Source organism: Rhinopithecus roxellana, chromosome 6, assembly GCF_007565055.1.
Source record: "Rhinopithecus roxellana isolate Shanxi Qingling chromosome 6, ASM756505v1, whole genome shotgun sequence".
NCBI classification, from domain to species: Eukaryota; Metazoa; Chordata; class Mammalia; order Primates; family Cercopithecidae; genus Rhinopithecus; species Rhinopithecus roxellana.
Window position 1 is genome coordinate 68,621,421 of NC_044554.1, and position 26,341 is coordinate 68,647,761.

A 26,341-nucleotide genomic window follows, 5' to 3' on the forward strand; every position below is an offset into this window, starting at 1 on the left:
ATAGAACATGTCTAATCTGGGAACATTTGAGCATCAAAACAAATAGGATTAATACTAATTGAGTAAAGCAGGAATGCATGAGCCCATGTTGATGATGATAAAGGAAAAATAAAATATATGGGGTTAAGTGGAAATATCTTTCTTAAAGTAAATATCTTTCTTAAAGTAAAATAACAAATATGAAAGGGATGATGAAATTAAAAAAAAAAAGTCACCATTTTGTAACCATGGTAGTCATTGTTGAGTTAGTTATGAATCTGTGGATTCTAAACTATCAAGATATATGATGAAAAATAAGATATTTACATTTTCTCTAGTATATACTCAAGGGGGAAACGGTAAGTTTTTAGTAGAGAAGTGATTGGATACCACCTTTACCAGCTGAATAAAGTTTAGGTCTACAGTAATAAAAACACTCACTTTGTATGCCCCTTGATGTGATGCACTGAGAAGCACACAGTATCACGTATGCATTATTCCTGCCAAAAATGCATAAGCTAAACCTGAGCCTGAAGAAGAACCAGACACACCCAATTTGGTGTTTATTCTACAGAGTAAATAGCTGTGCAAATATATCAGTGTCGTGAAAGATAAAGAAAAACTGAGGATTTGTTTTACATTAAAGAAGTCTAAAGAGACATGAGAATTAAATGTAATATATGGTCCAGAATTGGATCTTAGACTTGAAAACAAAATAAATGCTACGAAGAACATTTTGAGGACAATTGTAGAAATTTGAGTAATGTTTGTTAATTTGATTATAGTAATAAATCAGTTAAATGTTCTAATGTTGAAAATTACCTGTAATTATGTCAATAAAATGTCTTCTTTTCAAATACATACTGGAGGATTTAGAGAAAAGGAGGCATAATGTCTGGTAGTTATTCTCAAATGATTCAATAATATTTACGTGTTGAGAGACAGATAAAGACAGACATGGTGACAACGATAAATGTGCAAAAATGTTAACAATTGGTGAATCTTGGTGAAGATTATACAGAAGGTCTTTGTATTGTTTTTACAATTTTCCTTAAGTTTGAAAGCCTTTTAAAATGAAAAGTTAAAAACTTTAGATTAAAATATGAGTTTGAAGCAATTGCTCTTATCACTGTGTAGCAATTTACACTAAATTGATCAGGTCTGCCAATGGTCTTTTTAAAACAATCGCCAGCCAGGCGCGGTGACTCACGCCTGTAATCCCAGCACTTTGGGAGGCTGAGGCGTGCAGATCACCCGAGAACGGGAGTTCAAGGCCAACCTGACCAACATGGAGAAACCCTGTCTCTACTAGAAGTACAAAAATTAGCTGGGCGTGGTGGCGCATGCCTGTAATCCCAGTTACTTAGGAGGCTGAGGCAGGAGACTCACTTGAACCCGGGAGATAGAGGTTGTGGTGAGCAGAGATCACACCATTGCACTCCAGCCTGGACAACAAGAGCGAAACTCCATCTCCAAAAAAAAAAAAAAAAAAAAAAAATCACCACCACAACAAAATGTTCCACTGTAAACTCTTGGCCATTTGCTCCTTGAAGGAAAACTAATTCAACAAGAATTTCACTGAATTGAAGCTGAAAGGAATTGTCTTTGCCATTGAGGTTAATAAGATTTGTACATCATTTTCGTTTTCTAAAACACATGAAAGTGTTAAGCTAGAATGTATAACAAGCTGTTGCCTTAAGCTAAGGGTCACCAGGAATTTTATACTTTTTTCCAGTAAAAACTGATCACTACAATCCCAGGCCATCTTTCCACAAGTAGCTGAGGAGACCTATTGTACCTATTTCCCAGGCAATTGCTCCTAATGCTTTTGTCTGACTTTTTTTTTCCAGTTTGATTCGACTTCCTCTTCCTTTTCCTCTCCCTCCTGCTCCACTGTCTCCTTCCAACTTCCCAGACTTCCTCTTCTCTTGTCCACTACTACGCCACTCCCGTGACAGTTATATCACCCTTAGTGTCCTTTTCTATTCTTAATCTGATTTTATAAGTGATGGTTCTGTAAAAAGTAACTAATTTGAAATATCCAAGAGCCTGCAAATAATATTTAGCAAGTGTTTGTTTTGTTACATTCTTTTGTAGGCAGACACCAGTTAGAACTTAAACGGTTGCCTAGCATATTATTTTCTTAGCTAAATAAACCTTGCTTTTTTTTTGTTAGCCAGATTTCCATTAGTCCCATATAAAAATACTTTTTTGAATGCTTACTAGGCAATTAAGTTATTTCTTCCCCCAAATTATCCAGCGTTTATTTAGTACACATTTATTGAGTGCCTAGTGTATGCCTGGCACTATGCTAGCAGGCCCTGGATATACATCAGGAAATAAGGATATAACCCTTGCTTTCATGGAGTGACACTTAATAGATCTTAAATTAATTAGATTTTATAGTATATATTTGGTACAGAAGGATGCATGTTATAAATATGATTCTTGTTATTCTGATTTAATATATAAAAATTCTTGACAGTACTTACAGATCATCAATATTTGGAGAGGACACCCCTGTGTGCAATTTTGAAACAAAAAGCTCCTCAACAATATCGCATCCGAGCAAAATTGAGGTCATATAAGCCCAGAAGACTATTTCAGTCTGTTAAACTTCATTGCCCTAAATGTCATTTACTGTGAGTATTTTCCATAATAAAACAAATGTGTTTTCAAATTATTTGTGTATATATGTGCACATATGTATAATTTTGTGTCTTAGGAATAGGTAAATTGTTAATATATTTTGCAAGAATGGTAAATTTTTTAGGTAAAATGCTAAATTCTTAGAGAATAAATTATTCTGATAGTAATAAAAGTGGGTGCTATTTTCATATCTAAAATTCAGCTTAGTCACTCTGATAAAGGCAAATGAGAAATAATAAATGATTAATATATTTGGACAGACTCATTTGTCACAGAAGTATCTTCTTAAATATAAACCTTTATTAACTGAAATTTTTGGAAAGAGTTGTGATTACTTGAAATATCTAATTAAGTGATACAGAGAGCCTTGTTGGTAAACCTCTGTCCTACTTAATAACTAGAATATAATAAATATAATTTAAATTTTCTTTAGTAATTGAGAATTTCTCAGTGCCTTTACTCTGAACATCAGTGATTATATAAATATGGAATAAATGTATATAACTGTTTTGTAATCCTTTTACTACGTAATCAGCTTGAGACGTATTCTGAAAATCACTTTTAAAAGCTCCTCATCTTTTTGCAATTTGCCTATTTTTCCTCTGAATATCTAAGATGATGTTTTGGAAAATATAGATAATTGATGGCTGTATGCATTTGGATGCCATAAATTGAGTTTTCACTAAAATGTGCTACAATGTGTGTATATATATATATGTACATCGCCATGTATTTATGTGCTTATAAATTGTGAGTATCAGTGTTCATTAATATACATATATTTTCCCCTCCAAAATTTGAGTATAATGCTGTTTGAGGAAATTTTTTATTTTAAAATCTCTTTAAATAAAATGTGAGGGAACGGTTTTTACCCATTTAAGCTTGAAATGGTGATTGGGATTAAAATGTATATATAAGGATTTTAGGTAATTCTTCAAGTATTATCAAATTTTGGTTTATTGCATTTTGTAAAATCATACAGCTTTGTAAAATAAAACCACTCTCTGCAATCATTTTTTAAACAAATAAGGACATTATCTCAGAAATTAACAGAAACTAAAGTTACACAGTTAATTAGCAACAGAACCAGAATAAAACCATACACCTTTTGATTCCAAATGATGCCATTTTTGCTACATGATACTTAACCATATGACTTCTCAAAATTATTAATTATTAAACAGAATTGGAAATATTATTAGTTTAGAAGTGCCCTTTTCCTAAGTGTGGTAAGTGGATATTTAACTGGAGTGAAGACAGGGGGCCACTGTATTTTTTTTCTCCTACTGGGAAATTTAGCATTCCTTACGGAGGAGAAAAAAATTGATACTAGAAATAATTATAAGTGACTTTATATCACAAAACCAGGCGTGGAAATCACTGGTAATTAATGTAATTATGATTGGGATATACTTACCCACAAAATACCAAATATTTATCTATTGAATAAAAGTTATTTGTTCTGCAAAGTGAATTGTCTCCATAATTTAGATAATTTAAGAAAAAGTAACTGACTCATCTGCATATAAGAATGATACTTTTTAATTTGATTACTTGTTAAATTGAAATCTTCAAGCTTATACCAAAATTGATTTTTGTCATTTCATTGTCAATAATTTTAGGCAAGAAGTTCCACATGAGGGTGATTTGGATATAATTTTGCAGGATGGTGCAACTAAAACTCCAGATGTCAAACTTCAAAATACAGCGTTATACGATTCAAAAATCTGGACCACTAAAAATCAAAAAGGACGAAAAGTAGCAGTTCATTTTGTGAAAAATAATGGTATTCTCCCACTTTCAAATGAATGTCTACTTTTGATAGAAGGTAAGATGTTTAAGTCACTGTTTTGTTAGAATACTCTTTTTCCATGTTTTTCCTAATTAATTATTGTTTAATATATTTTACAGACAACCTAGAACATATAAAGTAAAAATAGTGTTTAAATTTTACAAAATTGAATATATATGTTAACTGGATTCAAATATATATATGCACACGTACATAAATTTATCTTAAGTACATTTGAAATTGTACTTCAGACTCAAGTGTTAACATTTAACTATATTGTTGGATTGCATTTTATTTTGTCAATGCTAACATGACTGTCTAGTTAAGTAATAATAAAAGGCTGATTGCTTATGTACCGTCGTTGTTTTATTGGCCTCTGGATGTCACTGTTGTTTCATAGAAATAGGGTAAAAGTCATCTGTTGTATCAAAATCAAATAAGAGACCATTGAAACAAGTAAAGATAACTTGACAAGTTTTAAATGAAATTTGTCATGTTTGTTTTTTCATTTTCGTCTAATTTTTATCTAATTTATCTAAAATATGTACTGTAAATTTTTTCTCATGGCAAGTTTAGAGTTTTTCTTAAGGCTTTTCTTCCCTTGTAACCTTTTCATTATTTTTCTTAAGGCTTTCCTTCCCTTGTAACCTTTTGTAATAGAAGAAAAATACCTTCTTTAATTTGCATTAGAGTAATATTTAGCTTTATTTTTAATAAATGAGGGAATTCTGTGTAAATTATAGACTTTGAGTGATTATGTGTCAGTATAGGTTCATTTTTAACAAATGTGCCACTCTGGTGGAGGATGTTGATACTGGAGGAGGCTAGCGTGTATGGTAGCAGGGGATATGGAAAATCTCTATACCTTCCTCTTAATTTTGCTGTGAACCTGAAACTGCTCCTTAAAAAAAAAAAATGAAGTCTTAAAAACAAAATCTAGAATGTACAACACCGAGAGTGAATCCTAATATAGACTGGACTTTGAGTGATAATGGGTTTGTTAGTAATGTAAACTGTGGACTTTGAGTAATAGTTTGTTACTAATGTAAACGGTGGACTTTGAGTGATAATGGTTTGTTAGTAATGTAAAGAGTGGACTTTGAGTGATAATGGTTTGTTAAAATAGGTTTCTTGATTGACTAAATTTACCACTCTGGTGCAAGATGTCGATAATGGGGAAGAGGCTAGGAGACATAGGGAAACTTTGTACCTTTTGCTTAATTTTGCTGTGAACCTAAAACTTCTTTTTAAAAAGGGCTTATTTTTTTAAAAATGAGGATGTATGTAAAAGCACTTTGAAATGTAAAAGGAATATAAGAAATATGAGCTATTTTTATTTTATATTTCTAAGTATTATAACCTGAGCCAAGGACTAGGATCTTACTGAAGTATGGCACTATTCTGGTTAGGAAGTAACAAAATCAAAAACTGACCTGGACTTAGAGATGAACCAAAGAAAACGATATAAATACAAAGTCATTCTTAGACTTTAAGCACCTGCAGTAGCATTCACTGATATTCATGCCAAGTTAATGCAGTTGACTCTATTTTATTGTGACCATAGTTTACATTAGGGTTCACTCGTTTTGCTTTACAGTTCTTTATGCTTTGACAAATGCAGAATACCATGTACCCACCATTAGAGTCTCATACAAAACAGTATCAGTTAATTTCTGTAAAACGTGTAAGATCTGTATCCAGATTTTTTTTTGCATGCAGATGTCCAGTTTTCCAGTACCATTTGTTAAAAAGACTGTTCCTTCGCCATTGAATTACCTGTGCTTCTTTGTCAAACCGGTTTATTTTTATGAATTTGTTTCTGTGTTCTCTGTTCTGTTCACACCATTGTTATTTCTAAAGCTATACAGTAATTCTTGAAATTGTGTAGTGTTGGTCCTGCAACTTTCTTCTTTGTCTTCCATATTGTGTTGGCTATTGTAAATCTTTTGCATTTCCATATAAACTTTATAAGTAGTTTGTCAATATCAAAAAATAACTTGCTGGGATTTTTATTAAGATTGCCAGCTGGGCGCGGTGGCTCACTCCGGTAATCCTAGCACTTTGGGAGGCCGAGGCAGGCAGATGACCTGAGGTTGGGAGTTCGAGACCAGCCTGACCAACATGGAGAAATCCCATCTCTACTAAAAATACAAAATTAGTCCAGCATGGTGGCGCATACCTGTAATCTCAACTACTCAGGAGGCTGAGGCAGTAGAATAGCTTGAACCCAGGAGGCGGAGGTTGCGGTGAGCCGAGGTCGCGCTGTTGCACTCCAGCCTGAGCAACAAGAGCGAAACTTCATCTCAAAAAAAAAAAAGATTGCCATAAATCTATAAGTCAAGCTGGAGAGGGAGAACTAACATCTTGATATTATTGACAATGAACATGGACTATCTGTGTAGATCTTCTTAGATCTCTTTAACTAGGGTTTTATAGTTTTACTCAGATAAATCTTGTAAATCCAACAATATATAGATCACATTTTGTTAGCTTTTTTGGTGCTAATTATCTAATGTTAAATTCAAACTCCGATTATTTATTGCTTATGTATAGTTAAGCAATTGATTTTTTTTTTTTAATCCTCTATCCTCTACCTTTACTATAATTTCTTATTATTTCAGGAATTTTTTTGTTGTGATTTCCTGTAAACAAAGACAGTTTATCTCTTCCTTCCTAGTGTGTATACCTTTTGTTTCCTTTTCTTATTGCATTAGATAGGGCTTCCAGTACAATATTGAATAGGAGCAATGAGAGGGAATGTTCTTGCTTTTATCTCAGTCTTAGGTGGAAAGTGTCACCATTAAATGTGATTTTAGCTGTAGCTATTTTATCGATGTTCTTTGTCAAGTTGAAGAAGCTCCCCAATATTCCTAGTTTGCTGAGAATTTTTATTATTAATAATGTTGAATTTTATCAAGTGCTTTTCTGTTGCATCTATTAATATGATCATATAATTTTTCTTCTTTAGCCTATTAATGTGATAAATGACATTAATTGATTTTGAGGTGTTTAACCAGCCCTGCATACCTAAAATGAATCTCATTTGGTCATGGTGAATAATTATTTTCTTTTTTGATTCAATTTTTAAATACTTTTTGAGTATTTTTGTATGTGTTTTCATAAGAGAAGTTGATCTATAGGTTTTCGTTCTTGTAATGTATTTGGTTATCTGTTAGAATATTGCTGGGCTCATAAGAATTAGGAAACATCCCCTCTATTTCCATTTTCCGGAATACATAGTAGAGAATTGGTATCATTTCCGTGTTTGGGTAGACTTATCTATTGAAACAATCTGAGCCTGGTGACTTTTTTCAAGATTATTATTATTGATTTAATTTCTCTATAGACACAGACCTATTCAGATGATATATTTCTCCTTGTGTGAATTTTGATAGATTATGCCTTTCAAGAAATGGAACCATTTTATCTAAGGTGTCAAACTTGTGGGTATAGAATTGTTTACAGTATTTATTATTAACATATTTTAAACTGCATAATATTTAACTTCCTCTGAAACATAATTTGTATGGAACTCTAATGTCACCAAATCATTTTATTAAAATATTTATTATTACCCATAATTTACTGAATATACTATGTGTCAGGCACTGTACTGCCTACTTTAGTATTTTATCTTTAACTCTCATAACAATCTTCTGTAAGCTAGATGTATCCCCTTTTTAAACAGGTGAGGAAACTGAGACCAAGAGAAAAAGGTGAAGTACTCAAAGTTAAAGACCTAGTAAATGTCACAAAAAAATTCACACTTAGGCCTTTCTGTCTCCATAGTCCATGTTAAATATTTCTACTGATTGCAAATAAATTGCTCTCAGTTAGGATGTCTCCAGATACAAACCTTGAGAAACCTAATATGCACATATATACATGCAAATGTCTTTCTTTGTACTTATTCATTTGTTTAGCACATGTTTATTGAATGCCTACTGTGTGCCAGACACTGATTTAGGCATTAGTGATAATGTAGCAAACACAACAAAGTATTTCCTTTCATGGACTTTATCTTAAGAGGAAATCACTAAAATATTGATAATAATAGTCACTCATGGCTCTAAGTGCTTTACAAATATTAACTCATTTAATCTTTATAATGACCTTACAGAGTAACATTATTCTCAGTTTTACAAATGGGAAAACTGTTATACTAGAGTTTAAGTAACTTGACCAAGGTTGTCCAGCTTATGTGCCAGAGCCAAACTTGTGTGAATGGACAGTGTGAATGACTAGATGAGCTCTCACCAGATTCTTTGAAATAGTATTTTTGGGGAGGAACTCAGAGAGAAAAGAGTTCTCTTTCTCTATGAGAGCTATGAGAATAGATGAATGGTCACCTATTGCAGTTTTGAACAGTAGGCAGGAGTTTCTTTAGCAGGGCTAGGTGTCCGTCTCCAGAAGATAGACTAACTTTTGGACTGTGAAACTTTTAAGTAGCATGCTTAGGGAATATTGTTTGGAGTTTTTAAGCATGCATAATGAGGGTTTCTATCTAACTGCAATATGACATAGCAGAACTGTAGCTTCCAGTAACCAAGAGCTTGGGGGAAGGAGGATGGGAACAGGACAAGTTAAAATGCCACAGAGCTCAACCATTCTTGCCAAAATTCAGCCCTTTTTCTGGAGCAAACACTCGTTGGATTGTTGAAGGCCTCTGGTAATTTCCAGAGTTCTAAAAAAGGTTTTATAGTTTTTGCCGATATTCTTAACTGCTGTTACTGTCAAGTGTGTCTTTGGATGTCTTCACTCTGCTATGCCAGAAGTGCTTCTCCTTTATAATTGAATGTTGACATTACAAATTCTACCCAAATTTTAGGAAATACACAGAGGTATTTTTTTAAATCCTATTCATTTTGCCTGGAGAGAGGAAGCATTATAAGCTAAGTAAAAAGGACACTGCCTTCTAATAATGGCATGCCACTAGGCAATACTTCTCCGCCAGCTTGGTCATTTGAATGCTTCCTCTGTCATAGAATTAAGTGTGATAATTTTCCCAGGAAAAATGAACAAATTTTATATGTGAATTCATATTACATGAACCACTCATATCTATATTTAAATGGAATATTGACCAGAAAATTAAGATTTAAACTCTAAATTTGCCCAGATATTAATTAGTATATAGCAAATTAGTGAGAATCTGATCATAACCTGGCTTTTAGCTTATATTCCCTCTTTTGGTTATTTGAACCAAGGTGTTCCTGGCATAAAGAGCAATTTGTTTAAATTTAAGAAATTAGTTAAAATTTCGCAAGCTTTATATTTTACCCAAGCATTTTTGTGGATTGATTTTTTTAATCAGTATATAGGATTGTACATTTGCAAATTAATATTTTTCACATACATTTATTGTCTTTTTCTGTCGATTCCTTTAGTCTTTTATTATACCTCACATGTTGTTTAATAGGACTGTACATTTGTCTACATTTTATTTGCACTACTTGAAGGATTTATTTATTCTCTTAAAAGGAGGTACACTCAGTGAAATTTGCAAACTCTCGAACAAGTTTAATAGTGTAATTCCTGTGAGATCTGGCCACGAAGACCTGGAACTTTTGGACCTTTCAGCACCATTTCTTATACAAGGAACAGTACATCACTACGGGTATGTTTTTTTGTTTTGTTTTGTTTTGTTTATTATACTTTTAAGTTCTGGTATCATGTACAGAACATGCAGGTTTGTTACATAGATATATACTTGCCATGGCGGTTTGCTGCACCCATCAACCCGTCACCTACATTAGGCATTTCTCCTAATGCTATCCTTTCCCTAGCCTCCCACCCCATGACAGGCCCTGGTGTGTGATGTTCCCCTCCCTGTCTCCATGTGTTCTCACTGTTAAACTCCCACTTATGAGTGAGAATATGTGGTATTTGGTTTTCTGTTCTTGTGTTAGTTTGCTGAGAATGATGGTTTCCGGCTTCATCCATATGCCTGACAAGGACATGAACTCATCGTTTTTTTGGCTGCATAGTATTTCATGGTATATATGTGACACATTTTCTTAATCCAGTCTATCACTGATGGACATTTGGGTTAGTTACAAGTGTTTGCTATTGTGAATAGTGCTGCAGTAAACATACGTGTGCATGTGTCTTTTTAGTAGAATGATTTATAATCCTTTGGGTATATACCCAGTAATGGGATTGCTGAATCAAATGGTATTTCTAGTTCTAGATCCTTGAGGAATTGCCATACTGTTTTCCACAATGATTGAACTAATTTACACTCCCACCAACAGTGTAAAAGCATTCCTGTTTCTCCACATTTTCTCCAGCATCTGTTGTTTCCTGACTTTTTAATGATTGCTGTTCTAACTGGCGTGAGATGGTATCTCATTGTGGTTTTCATTTGCTTTTCTCTAATGACCAGTGATGATGAGCTGTTTTTCATATATTTGTTGGCTGCGTAAATGTCTCCTTTTAAGAAGTGTCTATTCATATCCTTTGCCCACTTTTTGATGGGGTCATTTGTTTTTTTCTTGTAAATTTGTCTAAGTTCTTTGTAGATTCTAGATGTTAACCCTCTGTCAGATGGATTGCAAACATTTCCTCCCATTCTATAGGTTGCCTGTTTACTCTGATGATAGTTTCTTTTACCATTCAGGAGCTCTTTAGTTTAATTAGGTCCCATTTGTCTATTTTGGCTTTTGTTGCCATTGCTTTTAGTGTTTTAGACATGAAGTCTTTGCCCATGCCTATGTCCTGAATGGTATTGCCCAGGTTTTCTTCTAGGATTTTATGGTTTTAGAACTTACATTTAAGTCTTTAATCTATCTTGAGTTGATTTTTGTATAAGGTGTGAGGAAGGGGTCCAGATTCAGTTTTCTGCATATGGCTATCCAGTTTTCCAAACACCATTTATTAAATAGGGAATCCTTTCCCCACTGCTTGTTTTTGTCAGGTTTGTCAAAGATCAGATGGTTGTAGATATGTGTTAGTGTTTTCAACTGAGAAAATTTTTGGAATTAAAAACTGTTTAAGAGTAATTTTTATTCTTTTATTTCATTGGTGACTATTCAACAGAAACTTACAGTATATCAACTTATATGTATAGGTTTTTCTGGCATGTATCTGTTCTTTTGATAAGCATATATAGTGAGAGTACATACAATGTGTGAGGCATAAGGCTGCCGTCTTTTGATTCCTCAGCCAGAGGCTGGTACTCACTTGTTTTCTTTAACAGTGAGGATTTAGATACCAGTTACAGAGAAAAATTCAGAGCTGCAAACCTAGTAAAAATTAAGTGATTGAATTTCAAAATTTCTGAGCCACTAAATCACAAATTTGCTGCCACTGAAAATTAGAATATAAAAGAATTCATTAGAGCTACAAACAGATTTCTACATTTAGAAGGAGGGGATAGGGATAAAATCTCTACTGCTTGATGAAACGATGACCCTGGACATATTCTAATTTGAGAAACCTTGGATTATAGCATATATTTTATCATCCTCTTTCTTTCCGACTTCTAAATTTGTAGCAATGATTAGTCATTGTCATAATGTGCAAATCCTGATTGAAAAATTATATACTGGTTGAAAAATATTATACTGTAAGCATGATACCTCCCTAATTGTGTGGTAAAGTCACTATTAGGCATTGCCCTATGTTCTTCCAATGTATCATAAAATTTTAGCCATAAAGCAAAACTGAATGCCACTGACTTAAATTTCTGTGTTGTTACTGTTTTTACTCTGATATATTCAGTGTCTAATTCCCTCTCTCATTAGTCTTATGATCTGAGAGTCTGTCTTTTTTGAAAATAAAATGATTTTTAGTTAAACCAATTAATTAAAAAATTAAAACTCATAAAATTCTGTTTTTCTTGTATAATAAGTCACTGAGCTTTCTCTTTTTGCATGCAGATCCTCACTCACTAGCTTTTGTTCTTTCCCCTTTCTCTCTATTTTGCCTTCCCAGTACTGGGCACCATGACGAGTCTAAACCAGGAAAGGAAATACTCATTTTAAACTCTGAAATACTACTTCTTCTTTTACTAGAAGTCTTAACAAAATAACCCTAATATTGCGGGATCTGGCCAGCAGCCCACAATGCAATGGGGCTCTCTCTTTGTTCCCAGGCGGATCGGCAGGTGGAGAAATAATAGACACACACGAGATAGTGAAAGCTGGGTCCAGGGGGGTCACCACCTTCTGGTCCCATGGTGCCAACAATGCAATATGCCAGCATTTATTATTAAGTTTAGTGAGGGCGGGGGTAGGTTAGTGAGGGATTTAGGGTCTTTTGATTATGAGGTGAGATGGTCACATGGAGATGAAGTAATTCTTAAAATCTGTAATAGAAGTACAGTATATAGAGATAAGAATTTACAACATAGTGTGTGCATCAGTAATTTCTAACAGAGCCTTAAAACAGGAACAGCAGTAACAGTTGCAGCAAAAGCTGATTACAAACAGTTCATAGGAACAGGATGTGAAGTTAGACAACCGGTTAGACCAGAAATTCTCAGAAGGGAGTATGAACCCTAAAGAGGCCTAGAAGAGCCGCGGCAAGATGAGGGCGTTTATAGCCCTATCTTATACATATGGACAGGCACCCCACCATGTGTCCGATTATAGGCTCCCCACAAGGATCGCATTCCATTCCCAGAGCTATGAACATCTGCTTTTCTGGGATAGGAATCTTGGTGATGTGAAACCTCCCTGACTGCATGTTCATTCATAGGCTTTCTGCAGGGGGAAGCACATCACGCGCTGTTGGCTTATTCTGGCAGTCCAACCTGGCATTGTCTTTACACAATCCTGCATGCAATTTTGTATTTATAGTAATCAGGAGCATTTCATCTTTTATTCCGTAGCAATAGTTTCAGGGTGTCTTCCTACATTTCCACCTTTTCTCTGATTTAAATGAACCATAGCACCATAGCTATCTATTCCATAGCAATAGTTTCAGGGGGTCTCCCTGCACCTTAAGGCCCTCTCCTTTTTTTTTTTTTTTTGAGATGGAGTTTTGCTCTATTGCCCAGGCTGGAGTGCAGTGGCATGATCTCAACTCACTGCAACCTCTGCCTCCCAGGTTCAAGCGATTCTTGTGTCTCAACCCCCTGAGTAGCTGGGACTACAGGCACGCACCACTAACACCCGGCTGATTTTTTTGTATTTTTATTAGAAACGAGGTTTCGCCATGTTGGCCAAGCTGGTCTTGACCTCCTGACCTTAGGTGATCTGCCCACCTCGGCTTCCCAAAGTGCTGGGATTACAGGCATGAGCCACCGCACCCAACCAAGGCTGTCGACTTTTTTACTAGTTGCTTCAAAACTAAGGCAAATGTTGTTCACACTTCAGATTTTAAGACATTTTTACATTTTTTATTACTTGAGTTTCATCATCAAAAACCAGTATATCTTTTAATTGATTCTTATTTTTATTTTTGGGTTATGAAATAATTTTAACTTACTAGAAAAATATAAAAAGTAACATCACAACAATTATGTATCCACCATTTAGATTTAACAAATCTTAACATTTTAACATTATTTCAGACCCTTTTTTTTTTTGAGACAGAGTGTCACTCAGACACCCAGGCTGCAGTGGCATGATTTCAGCTCACTGTAACCTTGACATCCTGGACTCAAGCAATCCTCCCACCTCAGCCTCCCAAGTAGCTGGGACTACAGGTGTACACCACCACACCTGGCTAATTTTTGTATTTTTTGTAGAGACGGGGTTTTGCTGTGTTGCCCAGGCTGGTCTTGAACTCCAGAGTTCAAGCAATCCACCTGCCTTGGCCTCCAAACTAACTCTTTTTTTCTCAGAGGTAGCTACTTTTCCAAGATTGTGTGAAATCCTTCTCATCAGTGTTTTTATGCCTTCATTATATGTGTGAACTCTTAAGCAGTGTGGTGTATTTTTCGTTTTTTACATTTATATAAACTGTTTCATACTATGCCAAGCCTTTTGAAGCTTGCCTTTTTTTTGATTCATTATTTTTTTCAAGATTTACCCCTATTGACGCATGTAGATTTAGGTTATTTAACGTCTATGGAGTATGTTATGAAGTATCAGAATTTATTAGCCTATTTTCCTATTAATGGATATGTGTTTATTGTTTCATTTACAGACCGTACTGAAGTCACATTATATGTTTTCTTGTGTATTTCCCTTGTCATAAAATGAGTTTTTTTTTTTAATTATATGATGTGGTTGTAGTAAGAAATGGAATGAGAGGGAATGGATAATAGAGAACATTTTACATAGTAAGGGTCATTGTTGTTCCCTAAACTTTCATTTCAATTGTATGTGTATGTATGTATTACTAAGATATGATATTAAATGAATTTCTTACTGTGAGTCCTTAACAAAAATGTTTGAAAGTTACTCCTAAGGTGTTTACCTGGAATTAGAATTACTGGATTTTAAGTTTTGCTTTATGGGAAAAATACCAAATTGTTCTTCCGATGGTTTTAACAATGTATGGTCCCATCAGTAATTAATAAAATTTTAGTTTCTACCAAGTTCTACCAAGTTCACTCCAACACTTGGTATTAGTCTATTTCTGTCTGATACTTGGCATTAGTCTAACTTGTAACTTTCCAGTGAGCATCAGATGGTATCCATGATGTTTTCGTTTGTATTTCCTAGATGTCTAGTGTGTTTAAGCAGCCCCCGTGTTTATCAACTATGTAGGTTTCCTACTCTGTGAATTCCATGTTCACATCTTTTGCCTGTTTTTCTATGTGGTTACTGATTTCTTTTTTGGTTCATGTGTGAGCACACATACATGTAATTAATTGTAAGGTTTCTTTCCGTGTTAGAGATACTAATCTTTTGTCAGTTTCATCCATACTTCGAATGTATTCCATGCCTTTTTAACTTTACAGGTTCTTGTGTTTTATAGGTTTTTTAAAAATTTTTATTTGGTAATTGCTTTATAGCTTACTCTCATCCCTTTGCTTTCAAGTTTCTGGCATTCTGTTTTGTATGTCACTCATACGTAAAAGCTTATGGCTAAATTTTAGTTTTAATAGTTGAGTTTAAATATGTTCTTAAGTTATTGATATATTTAGTTTATGTTTCTAATTTTTTGTTTCCTCTTTCGCTGCTTTGGAAGTAAGTAGTTCTGTATTTAATTTTGACTTAATATCCTTAATTTTTAATTTTTATACTCTACTTACTTTAATAATGTCTAATGCTAATCAATATCATAGTCTTTTTATTAGGCAATAATATTCTTTCGTTAAATTAACATCTTTTGTTAGAAAAGAAACATCTATTTGTTTCATGAGTAGAAGGGGATAAGATGCAATATGGTTTTCCTCAAAGTGCAAATGAGAACAAATGTGCATGTACCTTTTAAACTTTTATTTTTATTCAAGTATATCTTTTCAAGTATATTTTCTTAACATCTCATAAATATTATGATGATGCATAATAAAAAATAAATTACTCATATTTAAAATACGTTGGTATTCAGGTAAAGCAAAATACCTGTACTACACAATGTACAACTTTAGTGTATTGTGTAGTCTTAGACTTACATACATTTCAAAAGTTAACTCTGGAATTAGGCATCATAAACTACAAACCTCTGGATATGTGCTTACTAAAAATATTCATTATCTAGAATCTTGCATGTTCTGACTGTTTAGTAATTTTTCTCTATTTGCCATATTTATTAACACTTTGAATTTATGAAGATATTACTTACAGAGGCCGGGCATGGTGGCTCACGCCTGTAATCCCAGTACTTTGAGAGGCCAAGGCAGGCAGATGGCTTGAGCTCAGAAGTTCGAGACCAGCCTGGGCATTGTGGCAAGACCCTGTCTCTACAAAATTACAAAAATTACCCAGTCATAGTGGTGTGCAGCTGTGGTTCTAGCTACTTGGAAGGCTGAAGTGGGAGGCTCACTTGAGCCCAGGAGGCAAAGGTGGCAGTGCCTGGGTGACAGACTGAGACCTTATCTTTAAAAAAAAAATTGCTCATAGAATCAGAGAATTCTTAGAGATGATCATTTTCTTCAACTTTTCATTTTAACAAATAGGGAAATTGAGAGCAAAATTAATTAATGATTTGGACCTGGAACCCAGCACCCTGTTCTCAATTTAGAGTTGTTTATTCTGAATCTCATACTGCCTTTTTTATTGCCTTTATGTAACAAGCTTACTCCTTCATAATTCTCTTGTGAAACAAGCAAGCACATTACAATATAGGGGATGCAGTATTCTTCTGTTTAATAATTTATATTTTAAAACTACACATGTTTGAGCAGTAAAAAGTTACAACAATTAAACAAGCTAAATTATTTTTAAATATTTATGGTTCTTTCTTTTATAAATTTCAGATGTAAGCAGTGTTCTAGTTTGAGATCCATACAAAATCTAAATTCGTTGGTCGATAAAACATCGTGGATTCCTTCTTCAGTGGCAGAAGGTTAGCTAAATTTCCATGCCCTGCAATTTTAACTGTTTGTATACAAGGTTATTCCACTTGTTTATGTTTCAGTATACCTGAAAGTATACCTATTCTTTCTTTGTATACCTATTCCTTCTTCTGTAAGATAAACAGACTTTGTAAATTTAAAGATATCTGCCAGGCCTTTCTTTAGTCTGTATTTCTTCAAGCAGGCACCGTCACATTTGTTTGTACTTTCCCCCATGCCTTACTATTTTGTTTTTCCTCCTCAGTAAGCATTCCACTTTACTAGTGCTCTTCTCAGAATTTGGCATTCAGAGCTGGACATTGTGCTGCAGATGTTGTTTGGCCAATTCAGAACAGAGTGAAATTATTTTTTACCTAAAACTGGACACTCCACTTCTACTAGCCTGAAATGTCATTGTATAGCTATTTATTTGTACACTTGGTTTTGTTTTCTTTCCTTTTTAATACAGCCATCTCATGTTTTATTTGTGGTCCGTTGAAATCCTGGGTTCCTGTCACATGAACTTCTTGAACTTGGTCTCCTCATTCTATTCTTAATGTAATTTTTTTTTTCTGTCACATGAGCTTCTTGAACTTGGTCTCTTCATTCTATTCTTAATGTAATATTTTTGTTTTTATGGTTCCTGGGAGTAGTTGCTAAGTTCATCTTTCTTAGTTTTAGTTCACAGTTTTAATCTATTGAGACCTTTTGAAGCCTAAAAATCAGTTACCCTGTAGTAGTGTCTTTTGTATGCCCTAGTTCATGTCTGTATGTCCTAATTTATTCTTACTTGCCCTCTTAATTGGTCCTACTGTTTAAATATGGGTTCCACAGATAGAAGCTAATAAAACATTCTATAAATTGAGTATCTTCATTTCCAAACAAGAAGATGTTTATCTTAACCTGTGAATTTTCATGTTACCCAGTATCTCTAATTTCTTATTTCTTCCTCATCTTACCAAATTATTAAATCTCCGATTCTGACATTCTTGTCCATTCAACCAGATGATATCCCTTTTTTCTTTTTTAAAATTACAAATTATTCCCCTAGCTTATAATGGAGAGAGGCATGCTAAAACGGTATTTAACTGCATGCTATTTTTTAGAACATTCTGTATTTTAATTTCATCTTTCATAAAACTAACATGCAATGAGTTGTATTTCATGAATCACTTTTTGTGGTTTCTATGGAGGCTATCAACTCTTTTACTTATTTATTTTATTTATTTATTTATTTTGAGACACAGTCTTACTCTGTCGCCCAGGCTGGAGTGCAGTGGTGCAATCTCCGCTTACTGCAACCTCCGCTCACTGCAACCTCCGCCTCCCAGGTTCAGGCATTTCTCATGCCTCATCCTCCAGAGGAGCTGGGATTATAGGTTTATGTTACTGTGCCTAGCTATTTTTTTGGTATTTTTAGTAGAGACAGGGTTTCGTCATGTTGACCAGGCTAATCTTGAACTCCTGTCGGGTGATCCACCCACCTCAGCCTCCCAAAGTGCTGGGAATACAGGTGTGAGGGTGTCAACTCATTTTAAATATACATTAATATTTAATCAAAAAAGATTAAATTGCTTATCATAAGATATTCTCCCTATGTAGGTATAGTGAAATGTTCCAAAATGAATCTGCTAAATGAGCTTAATTATAGGTTGAGTATCTGTGAAGTTAAAAACACAAACTGTTTGTCCTCTGCTCTGACACCACAGCAATCAGCACAGGAGACTTATGTGACCAAACGCATAGGGGTTTTCACCCACACATCAAGCAGGCAATCCCTCAGCAGATGCCAGCTGGGTGTCCTCCAATTCAATTCTGACACTGTCTACCTGGAAATAATGCCAAATTTTTCTTTGTATCTTGAGTTATTTTAGTAAATAAAATTTACAGGTCTATACTACCATAAAACAATTTTAACTTTACCTTGATAATAACGAATAGTAGACTCATATGGTTTGATCTTTTTTTCCTTCACTAGTCCTGGGTATTGTACCCCTCCAATATGTGTTTGTTATGACATTTACACTTGATGATGGAACAGGAGTACTAGAAGCCTATCTCATGGATTCTGTAAGTATCAGAGGTAGTAAAGATATTTTTAATTAAAAAATAATATTTAAAAAATTGAATACATGTATTCATACCTGCTTTATTCCTAAAAGGACTTAAGGCAACTTAAAAGTATAAGTAAAATATGAGCACATAAATTTTGAATCATCTGTGTATGTATCTCTTTTTTTATTTGACACTAAATCTTAACAGTTGAATAGTGGAAAATTAAGGAACAGGGATTTAAAGAGTCATTCCCTATACCACAGCCAAAATGCAGAGTTATGGCTACACTATGGAAGCGTTATTTGTAATCAACATTTTGTTGTACTATTGTTCGTTTGTTTTTTGAGATGGAGTCTTGCTCTGTCGCCCAGGCTGGAGTGCAGTGGCATGATCTCGGCTCACTGCAACCTCCGCCTCCCAGGTTCAAGGAGTTCTCTGCCTCAGCCACCCATAGCTGGGACTACAGGTATGCGCCACCATGCCTGGCTAATTTTTGTATTTTTATTAGAGACAGGGTTTCACCATCTTGGCCAGGCTGGTCTTGAACTCCTCACCTTGCGATCCACCCGCCTTGGCCTCCCAAAGTGCTGGGATTACAGGTGTGAGCCACCACGCCCGGCCTTGATCATACTTTTTAAACCTCCACATTTCATATTAGAGGAAATGAAGTTACTTTGACAGGGAAGATAGATATTATTGTATAAAGTTTTGAAGCAGTCTACAAAAATCTTCCTCATTTCTGACAATAATTGCAACTGGAAGTCCCCAAGGCCACTCTTAGATTTGATAATTCACAAGACTCCTAGAACTCACTGAAAACTATTATACTTACAGTTACAGATTATTACAGCTAACGGATGTACATTAAAATCAAATAATGAAAGAGATGTATAGGACCGAGTCCAGGAAAGTTCCAGACGTGGAGCTTATGGTTGTCCTCTCCCCATTGAGTTGTGGACCGTTACTTTACCTGCAACAGTGTGTAGCAATATATGTAATACATTGCCAGATAGGGAAGCTCTGCTAAAAGATTTTAGTGGGACTCTATCATGTAGGTTTGGTTGACTGCCCATATGGCTGATCACAGTCTTCAGCCCCTCTTGAGATCAACGTGATACCACATGCTTCAAAGTTCCCACCCTACATCATACTGTTAAACTCTTCATAGTGACCCAAGGCAAAATCCAGGCAAAAATGCTTCTGTCAAGTGTGACATGGAAAGGGCTTAGAGGTTCCACAAGCTAAGGTCAAAGCCCAGACCTCTCTTAGGGTAAAGTTAAAATGTTTACTACATGGATTGGAAAAGAGCTGAGGTATAGTTGAGAGGAGAATTTTTCTCTCACTTACACAGTTCATTTAACCTTTCATTAAATATTTAATGAGCACCTGCTGTGTACTAGGTACTATCCTATGTGATGGAGAGACAGCAATGAACAAAGTAAGCAAAATTCCTTCCTTCTTGAAATTTATAACCTAATAGGGAAGAGAAAAATTAAATAACTATATAATACATATACTATATGTTATATTCATTTAAGCTTAGCACAAGATGTTTTTTCTATGCACAAAGAGAATAGTCAGCCTCATTGTTTTAAAATCATTATTACCATCATCATTATTAAATCAGAGCAATTTACTTGATTATGTATATCTCAAAGCTATTTTAAGATTAAAGTAGTAAATAAGATTTTGGAGTTGAGACCAGCATTCTAGTTTATGAATTCTACAGTCTTGATAGAGGAAAGCTGTCTAGATTATCTTTTAATTGGACAATATTGAAATATGCGTTAATAATAACATTAAAAAGATTATTTCGTTTTTTTTTCCTCTCATGAAACATTTTTAAGGACAAATTCTTCCAGATCCCAGCATCCGAAGTTCTAATGGATGATGACCTTCAGAAAAGTATAGATGTGATCATGGATATGTTTTGTCCTCCAGGAATAAAAATTGGTAGGCAAGAATATTTTAACAATCCTACAGTTCTTTTACTTGATATAGCACTAGCATATATGTACTCTGTGGACTTTTAGAAGTCTGAAAGCTTTGCTTCAAATGAATTACTAAGTAATGACTGATTACTGTATGATCAACCTTTGATGAAGAGAGTGGCAAGGATAAAATAGTTATGAATCATAATTCTTGCAGTCAAAAGATTTTAAAAATATTTTTAAATATAGGAAAGGGGGGTAGCTTTGATCACAAACACATTTGACATTGTCATGCTACAAGCATTTTAGTTGAAATTAGACCAAAAGTGATAAATTGTTGGCAGTAAACATTTTCTGTAACAAACTCCAATTATCCAATTTAATTCATGGATGAATTTTTTTATTTAGTGTTAACTAGTTTCACATTTTACAAGCTTTTGTTTTACCAATTTTTTATGAGCTTTGTTTTCTGAATAAACATTTGATTAATAAACCAGATCCTCCTCATTTCAAATTGTACTGCTTATACCTACTGCCACTGAATTTTCCTTCTGTGACCATATTTGTGCTTATGTTGAAACTTGCAGATCTAAGTCATATTAAGACAATTTGATTTTTCTAACAATGTTTTATTGTAGGAAATTTTACCAGCTGCAGATTTAGCAGCTGGTTTAATTTTTATATATTATTTTAAATCAGGCTTTACTCTTCCTGGTCAATCTTTGCATCTTATAATAGTTACATAATGATAGAAATTTGTGTTGATCTGTAACAAAGTTTAATTTGAATACCTTTATTTGTTGTCAGTTTTAATTTGTGTTAGCTGTTTGGATTCTTTTGGATAGATTTCTAGAAGTAAATCTTTATATCCGAAAGCATGGGCCTGGTAGACCCATTTTAACCACTATTTTAGATTTTTAAAATATATACTAACCATGTTGAAACCCAAGGTGTAATCACTGTTACCTGTTTGTGACAAAAAATTCAGATTAGTCACAATTGCTCCAAAACAATAACATGAATCTAGCATGTATTTTGGAAAGAGAATAATGTTAAATTTGGAAGGGACGTTTTTACTTTTCAAGCCAAAATAAATATTAATTTTTCTAGCTCAGTGGTAAGCTTAGGTACCTATTTCAGAGTTATTTATTTTGTTTTAATGGTTAAATACCTTTTTTTGTTTTTTTTGTAGATGCATATCCGTGGTTGGAATGCTTCATCAAGTCATACAATGTCACAAATGGAACGGACAACCAAATTTGCTATCAGATTTTTGACACCACAGTCGCAGAAGATGTAATCTAATATTGCCATCCAATTTAGCATACATAAAATGTTGCCACTCATCATCCCTGTTTGAGCTTCTTTTCCTGCCCTGAGTTTTGTATCAGCAATGTTGATGATTTTAGCATGGGTATGGGATTAGAAAATGTCCTTTCTTTAAATCTCTTGGCTTTTACTGGGTGCAAGGTAAATAATGGCTATAGATTTTATTTTGCTTTCTGTTTTGCTTTTGCACAAACAGACCTGCTTTAACAAGTACTGCTGAGATAGGTGTTTGTCTGATCAAGCTACAGTGTACTTTAAGTAGAAATGGCAAAGTTGCTTTGTTAGGGTGCCGATACTGATGATTTTAGGATAAATTCACTTCTTTAAACATGTAATACATGGTTTGATTGCTTGTTTCTCTCCAGGATAGTAGAGATTTCTCTGTTTCACCTCAACCTAATAAAGTGGTCAGATTTATAATGTTAGTGACTTAATATGATCCTTTTCTAATAGTCTCCTGTAAAATATGCCAGTATTACAACTTACAACTGATTGAATGAGATGTTAACTTAGTAAAATAATTTGACTTTTACCTGACAGTGTTTGTCAAAGTTAAAATCATGAATATTCAATTTTATACAAACATTTAATATATGTATAGATTTGTATATGTTATTTGCCAAAGACAGATATAAATTACCTGGTTTAATATTAGTGAAGAATAAATAAGTGCACACATTTCAACTGTTTCATTTATTTGCCCTAAGTTGAGCCAAAAAGTGATATGAGGCAAAGAATCAAAGCAGGTGTGGCAATACAGCAGATGTTTAGGGCGGCCTACATCCCAGGTACTGTGCTAAGCACTAAACATGTATTTGATCCTCACAGCAACCCATTTTTCTGATAAGAAATCTGAGGCTTGATTGATAAGCTAAGTTCACACAGTTTTTAAATGCTAGAGTCTGTGCCTTAATTCACATAATCTCTATTCAGAGCCTGTACTCTTAACCACTCAGGGATTCTGGAACAGAAGCTAACAGTTTTCTGCAATGAGTATTTGACTTAAATATCTGCAATAACATTGGAAATAGATTATAAGAGGAATCAGTGTGTTTTTCTATACTTTCAAAATACTTTTAACATCTTATTGTCAAACAAGGATTGGATAACTGATTTTCTTTGCTCATAATAACTCTAAATTCTAGTTCCTGAGTATATTAACACATCTGTATACCTAACTACCAATGTCCCCCATCATCGACTAATCAGCTTGTTTGAGACAATGAGAAAAACTGATTTTATTTTCAGGAATATAGACTCTTGGTTCAAAACATTTTCAGGAAAAATATTTTAAAACCCTACAGTTGAACAGGTGTGTTTCTGTGTTGATGATGTGCTCAGAATACAAAGGTGAGATAAACATTTTTTCTGCCTTCAGGAAGCACTCAGTCTAGAAGAGTAGAGGTCCAAAGGTGCCATAGGTTCACACTGTGAGCCTGCAAGATCTCCACATTAACAAAGGAAAACTCTTCCTATGAATCTTCATGATGATAGGCCATGTCTCTTTTTATTTTTTTTTAAATAAACATCCACATTATCATGATTTCTTTTGGTTTATTGTGGAGTTTTGTCCTTGTCGTTTTTAAAAACTTTTCAGTTTTTAGCAAGAATTATTCCATCAACACCTAGTGTTTATCTGGAGTGATGTATGCACTCTGTGCTAATCAGGAACCCAGAGTTAGGAGAATTTTTATTTCTGGAGCAACAACTAAATGGTAGTTCATTTTGCCCCAATTTGATTCCTGCCCCTTTCTGTAAACACTGATAGTATCTTCCTGTTAGATTTTAAATTACACAAATTTAAGAAAGAGGTTCGTGTGCAGACTCAATCTCAATTTCCACTTTCTGCAGCATCCATTTTTTAAGACACTACTGGATTGACTCATACTGTCCCTGTATTGTTCTTAGAATGCATGTCTTAGAAAAATCTGAGACAGTACATTATTCTTTATCTAGATGTAGCAATGAGAAACACACTACTTAGAGACTTTTTCTGTGGCGACCTTCAATTATTCAATTATACTGCTGTATTTGAGGAAACTATACATGCTAACATACAATGTATCATTCCTCATTCCTCATTTCTTTTTACCCCTGCTCATGCTTTAAGTCGGGAATTGTTTCTCTTTTTTTTTTTTTTTTTTTTTTTTGAGACGGAGTCTCGCTCTGCCGCCCAGGCTAGAGTGCAGTGGCCAGATCTCAGCTCACTGCAAGCTCCGCCTCCCAGGTTCACGCCATTCTCCTGCCTCAGCCTCCAGAGTAGCTGGGACTACAGGTGCCCGCCACCTCGCCCGGCTAGTTTTTTGTATTTTTTAGTAGAGACAGGGTTTCACAGTGTTAGCCAGGATGGTCTCGATCTCCTGACCTCGTGATCCGCCCGCCTTGGCCTCCCAAAGTGCTGGGATTACAGGCTTGAGCCACCGAGCCCGGCCGGGAATTGTTTCTAAATGATTGTAGAAAGATGGATGTTGGACTAGAAGAAGCTGACTATAGTATACTCTGTCTACTTAAAAAAAGCCATCTTCACCCGTTAGGGTACTGGCTGCCCAGATTTCAAATTGGTGTAGATCCTGTGCCTTAGCTACTTGGAGGTAACAGAAAAGGCCTAAAATATTTTCCCTACCCACTTCCCAGCTGACTATGCAGTCCTGTTTTAGATAATAAAGCATGAATTTTTCACTACGTGTGACTCTGAATCCAGACAGTTTTCTTGTATACTTTCTAGAAGCTCTCCTTGGGATCTGGAAAGGCTAAACTCATTTGATTATTTTCAATGTTGTTTTAAATTTGACCTTATATTTCATCTTTTTGTTTTTATGTAGACTTTTTTAATTAATAAAATTAAGAATTTAAAACAAATGTAGGGTCTATAAACTTGAACTAATTCCTGCTCCAATTAGTACCCAGGAAGAAACCACTTTTAACGATATGGTGTATCATTTTTAAGATCGTTCTTTCTAAGAACATGTGAGCATGCATATGTGTGTGTATATACACACACATATATATGTTAGCGTCATGTTAAATAGTACTGCAACTTTCTTTTGTCATATAGAGAACTGTATTTTTACATGTTGATATACATACAGGGAGAAACTTATTGCTTATAATTACTCAGCATAAGTAACTTTCAATGTGTAATTCTCTGATAATTTTACTTTCTATTTCTGTTGTGGTTTTTTGTGTAAGTATTCTATTTTTTATTGTGCCAGTTTGGGATTTTATGTGTTTACAAAAATGTATTCTTGTTATCTGCTTTATTACCACATAGTTATTCATGATAATGTGTTTTACTTATTATTTTACTTTGTATTTTGTCTGGTGTTATTTCCCCTTTAAATGCATCTGGAAGCTCAGAGACCTAGTTTCACTGCGTCCTCTGGAGGTTTTTAGGTGACAAGAATTTTGGAGACCTATACAGACTTCGAATATAGGATTAGGACTCTGCCATGACATAGTTGCTTTAAATTATTATTTCATGCTTTGAAGAATTTATTGTGAAACGAATGTTAATGTAAGAAAAAACACCTGTAATGCTTTTCATTAGGAAATGCAGACTCTGTGAAGGCTATAATGAGTCATTATTAAAGTTCTAGAACATTATTTTATGAGAAATATAAATATATCTTCCTTTCTTGGACCCTCAGAATCTCTGGATAGTGTCAACCCTACCCATTCCAGGAAAAAGGGACCTAGTCAGCTAGTAAAATCTGGGCATAATGACCTGTCTTCTCTCTGGTACTTGGAAAGAGTATCTAAACGCACTAAGCGGGCGTAGGCACTCACAAGTGCTCTCAGGTATGTGAGATGCTATCTTCTTTTGGCAGTTGGGAAATTAATTAGTAGTGCTATGTTTTTGTTTTTGTTTTGTTTTTTCACTATTGTGATTTAAGTTGTTAGGAAATTTGAGATCAGCTAGGGATTCTAAGTGATGATCATCTTACATGGAGATAAATAAATGTCCCTTCCATCAGGACTGCATTTGATGGGTTGAAAACTATTGGGCATCAATTACAATGACAAAGATAATGTATCAGTGTATATGGGAGCTCTCCCTCACATGACCAATTGGTGAAACATGGATAGTACAGAGATTCCTCTGCTATTTTTCGACTATAGCAACATCTTAATGAATTTCTGGTATTTTTCCTTGAAATCTAGGCCACAAAGTCACAGTCACATTGTGTGTGTGTGTGTGTGTGTGTGTGTGTG

The 26,341-nt window shown here is 34.4% G+C and overlaps 1 protein-coding gene across 5 annotated transcripts in view; it reads left to right on the plus strand.

Moving 5' to 3' along the window:
- The window catches only part of POT1 (protection of telomeres 1), a 115,612-nt gene extending 91,940 nt beyond the window's left edge, over nt 1–23,672 (plus strand). For 4 of the 5 annotated variants that reach the window (XM_030932954.1, XM_010355863.2, XM_030932955.1 and 1 more), the window contains 7 exons: nt 2,465–2,621; nt 4,251–4,456; nt 9,902–10,037; nt 16,737–16,825; nt 18,793–18,884; nt 20,717–20,822; nt 21,993–22,810. In XM_030932954.1, the coding sequence (XP_030788814.1) occupies nt 2,465–2,621; nt 4,251–4,456; nt 9,902–10,037; nt 16,737–16,825; nt 18,793–18,884; nt 20,717–20,822; nt 21,993–22,105 (899 nt within the window). In that variant the 3' untranslated portion in view covers nt 22,106–22,810. Of the gene's footprint in view, nt 1–2,464; nt 2,622–4,250; nt 4,457–9,901; nt 10,038–16,736; nt 16,826–18,792; nt 18,885–20,716; nt 20,823–21,992 lie in introns of all 5 variants that reach the window. The other variant, XM_030932957.1, reaches the window with a different exon arrangement.
- Nucleotides 23,673–26,341: the final 2,669 nt, after the last annotated feature.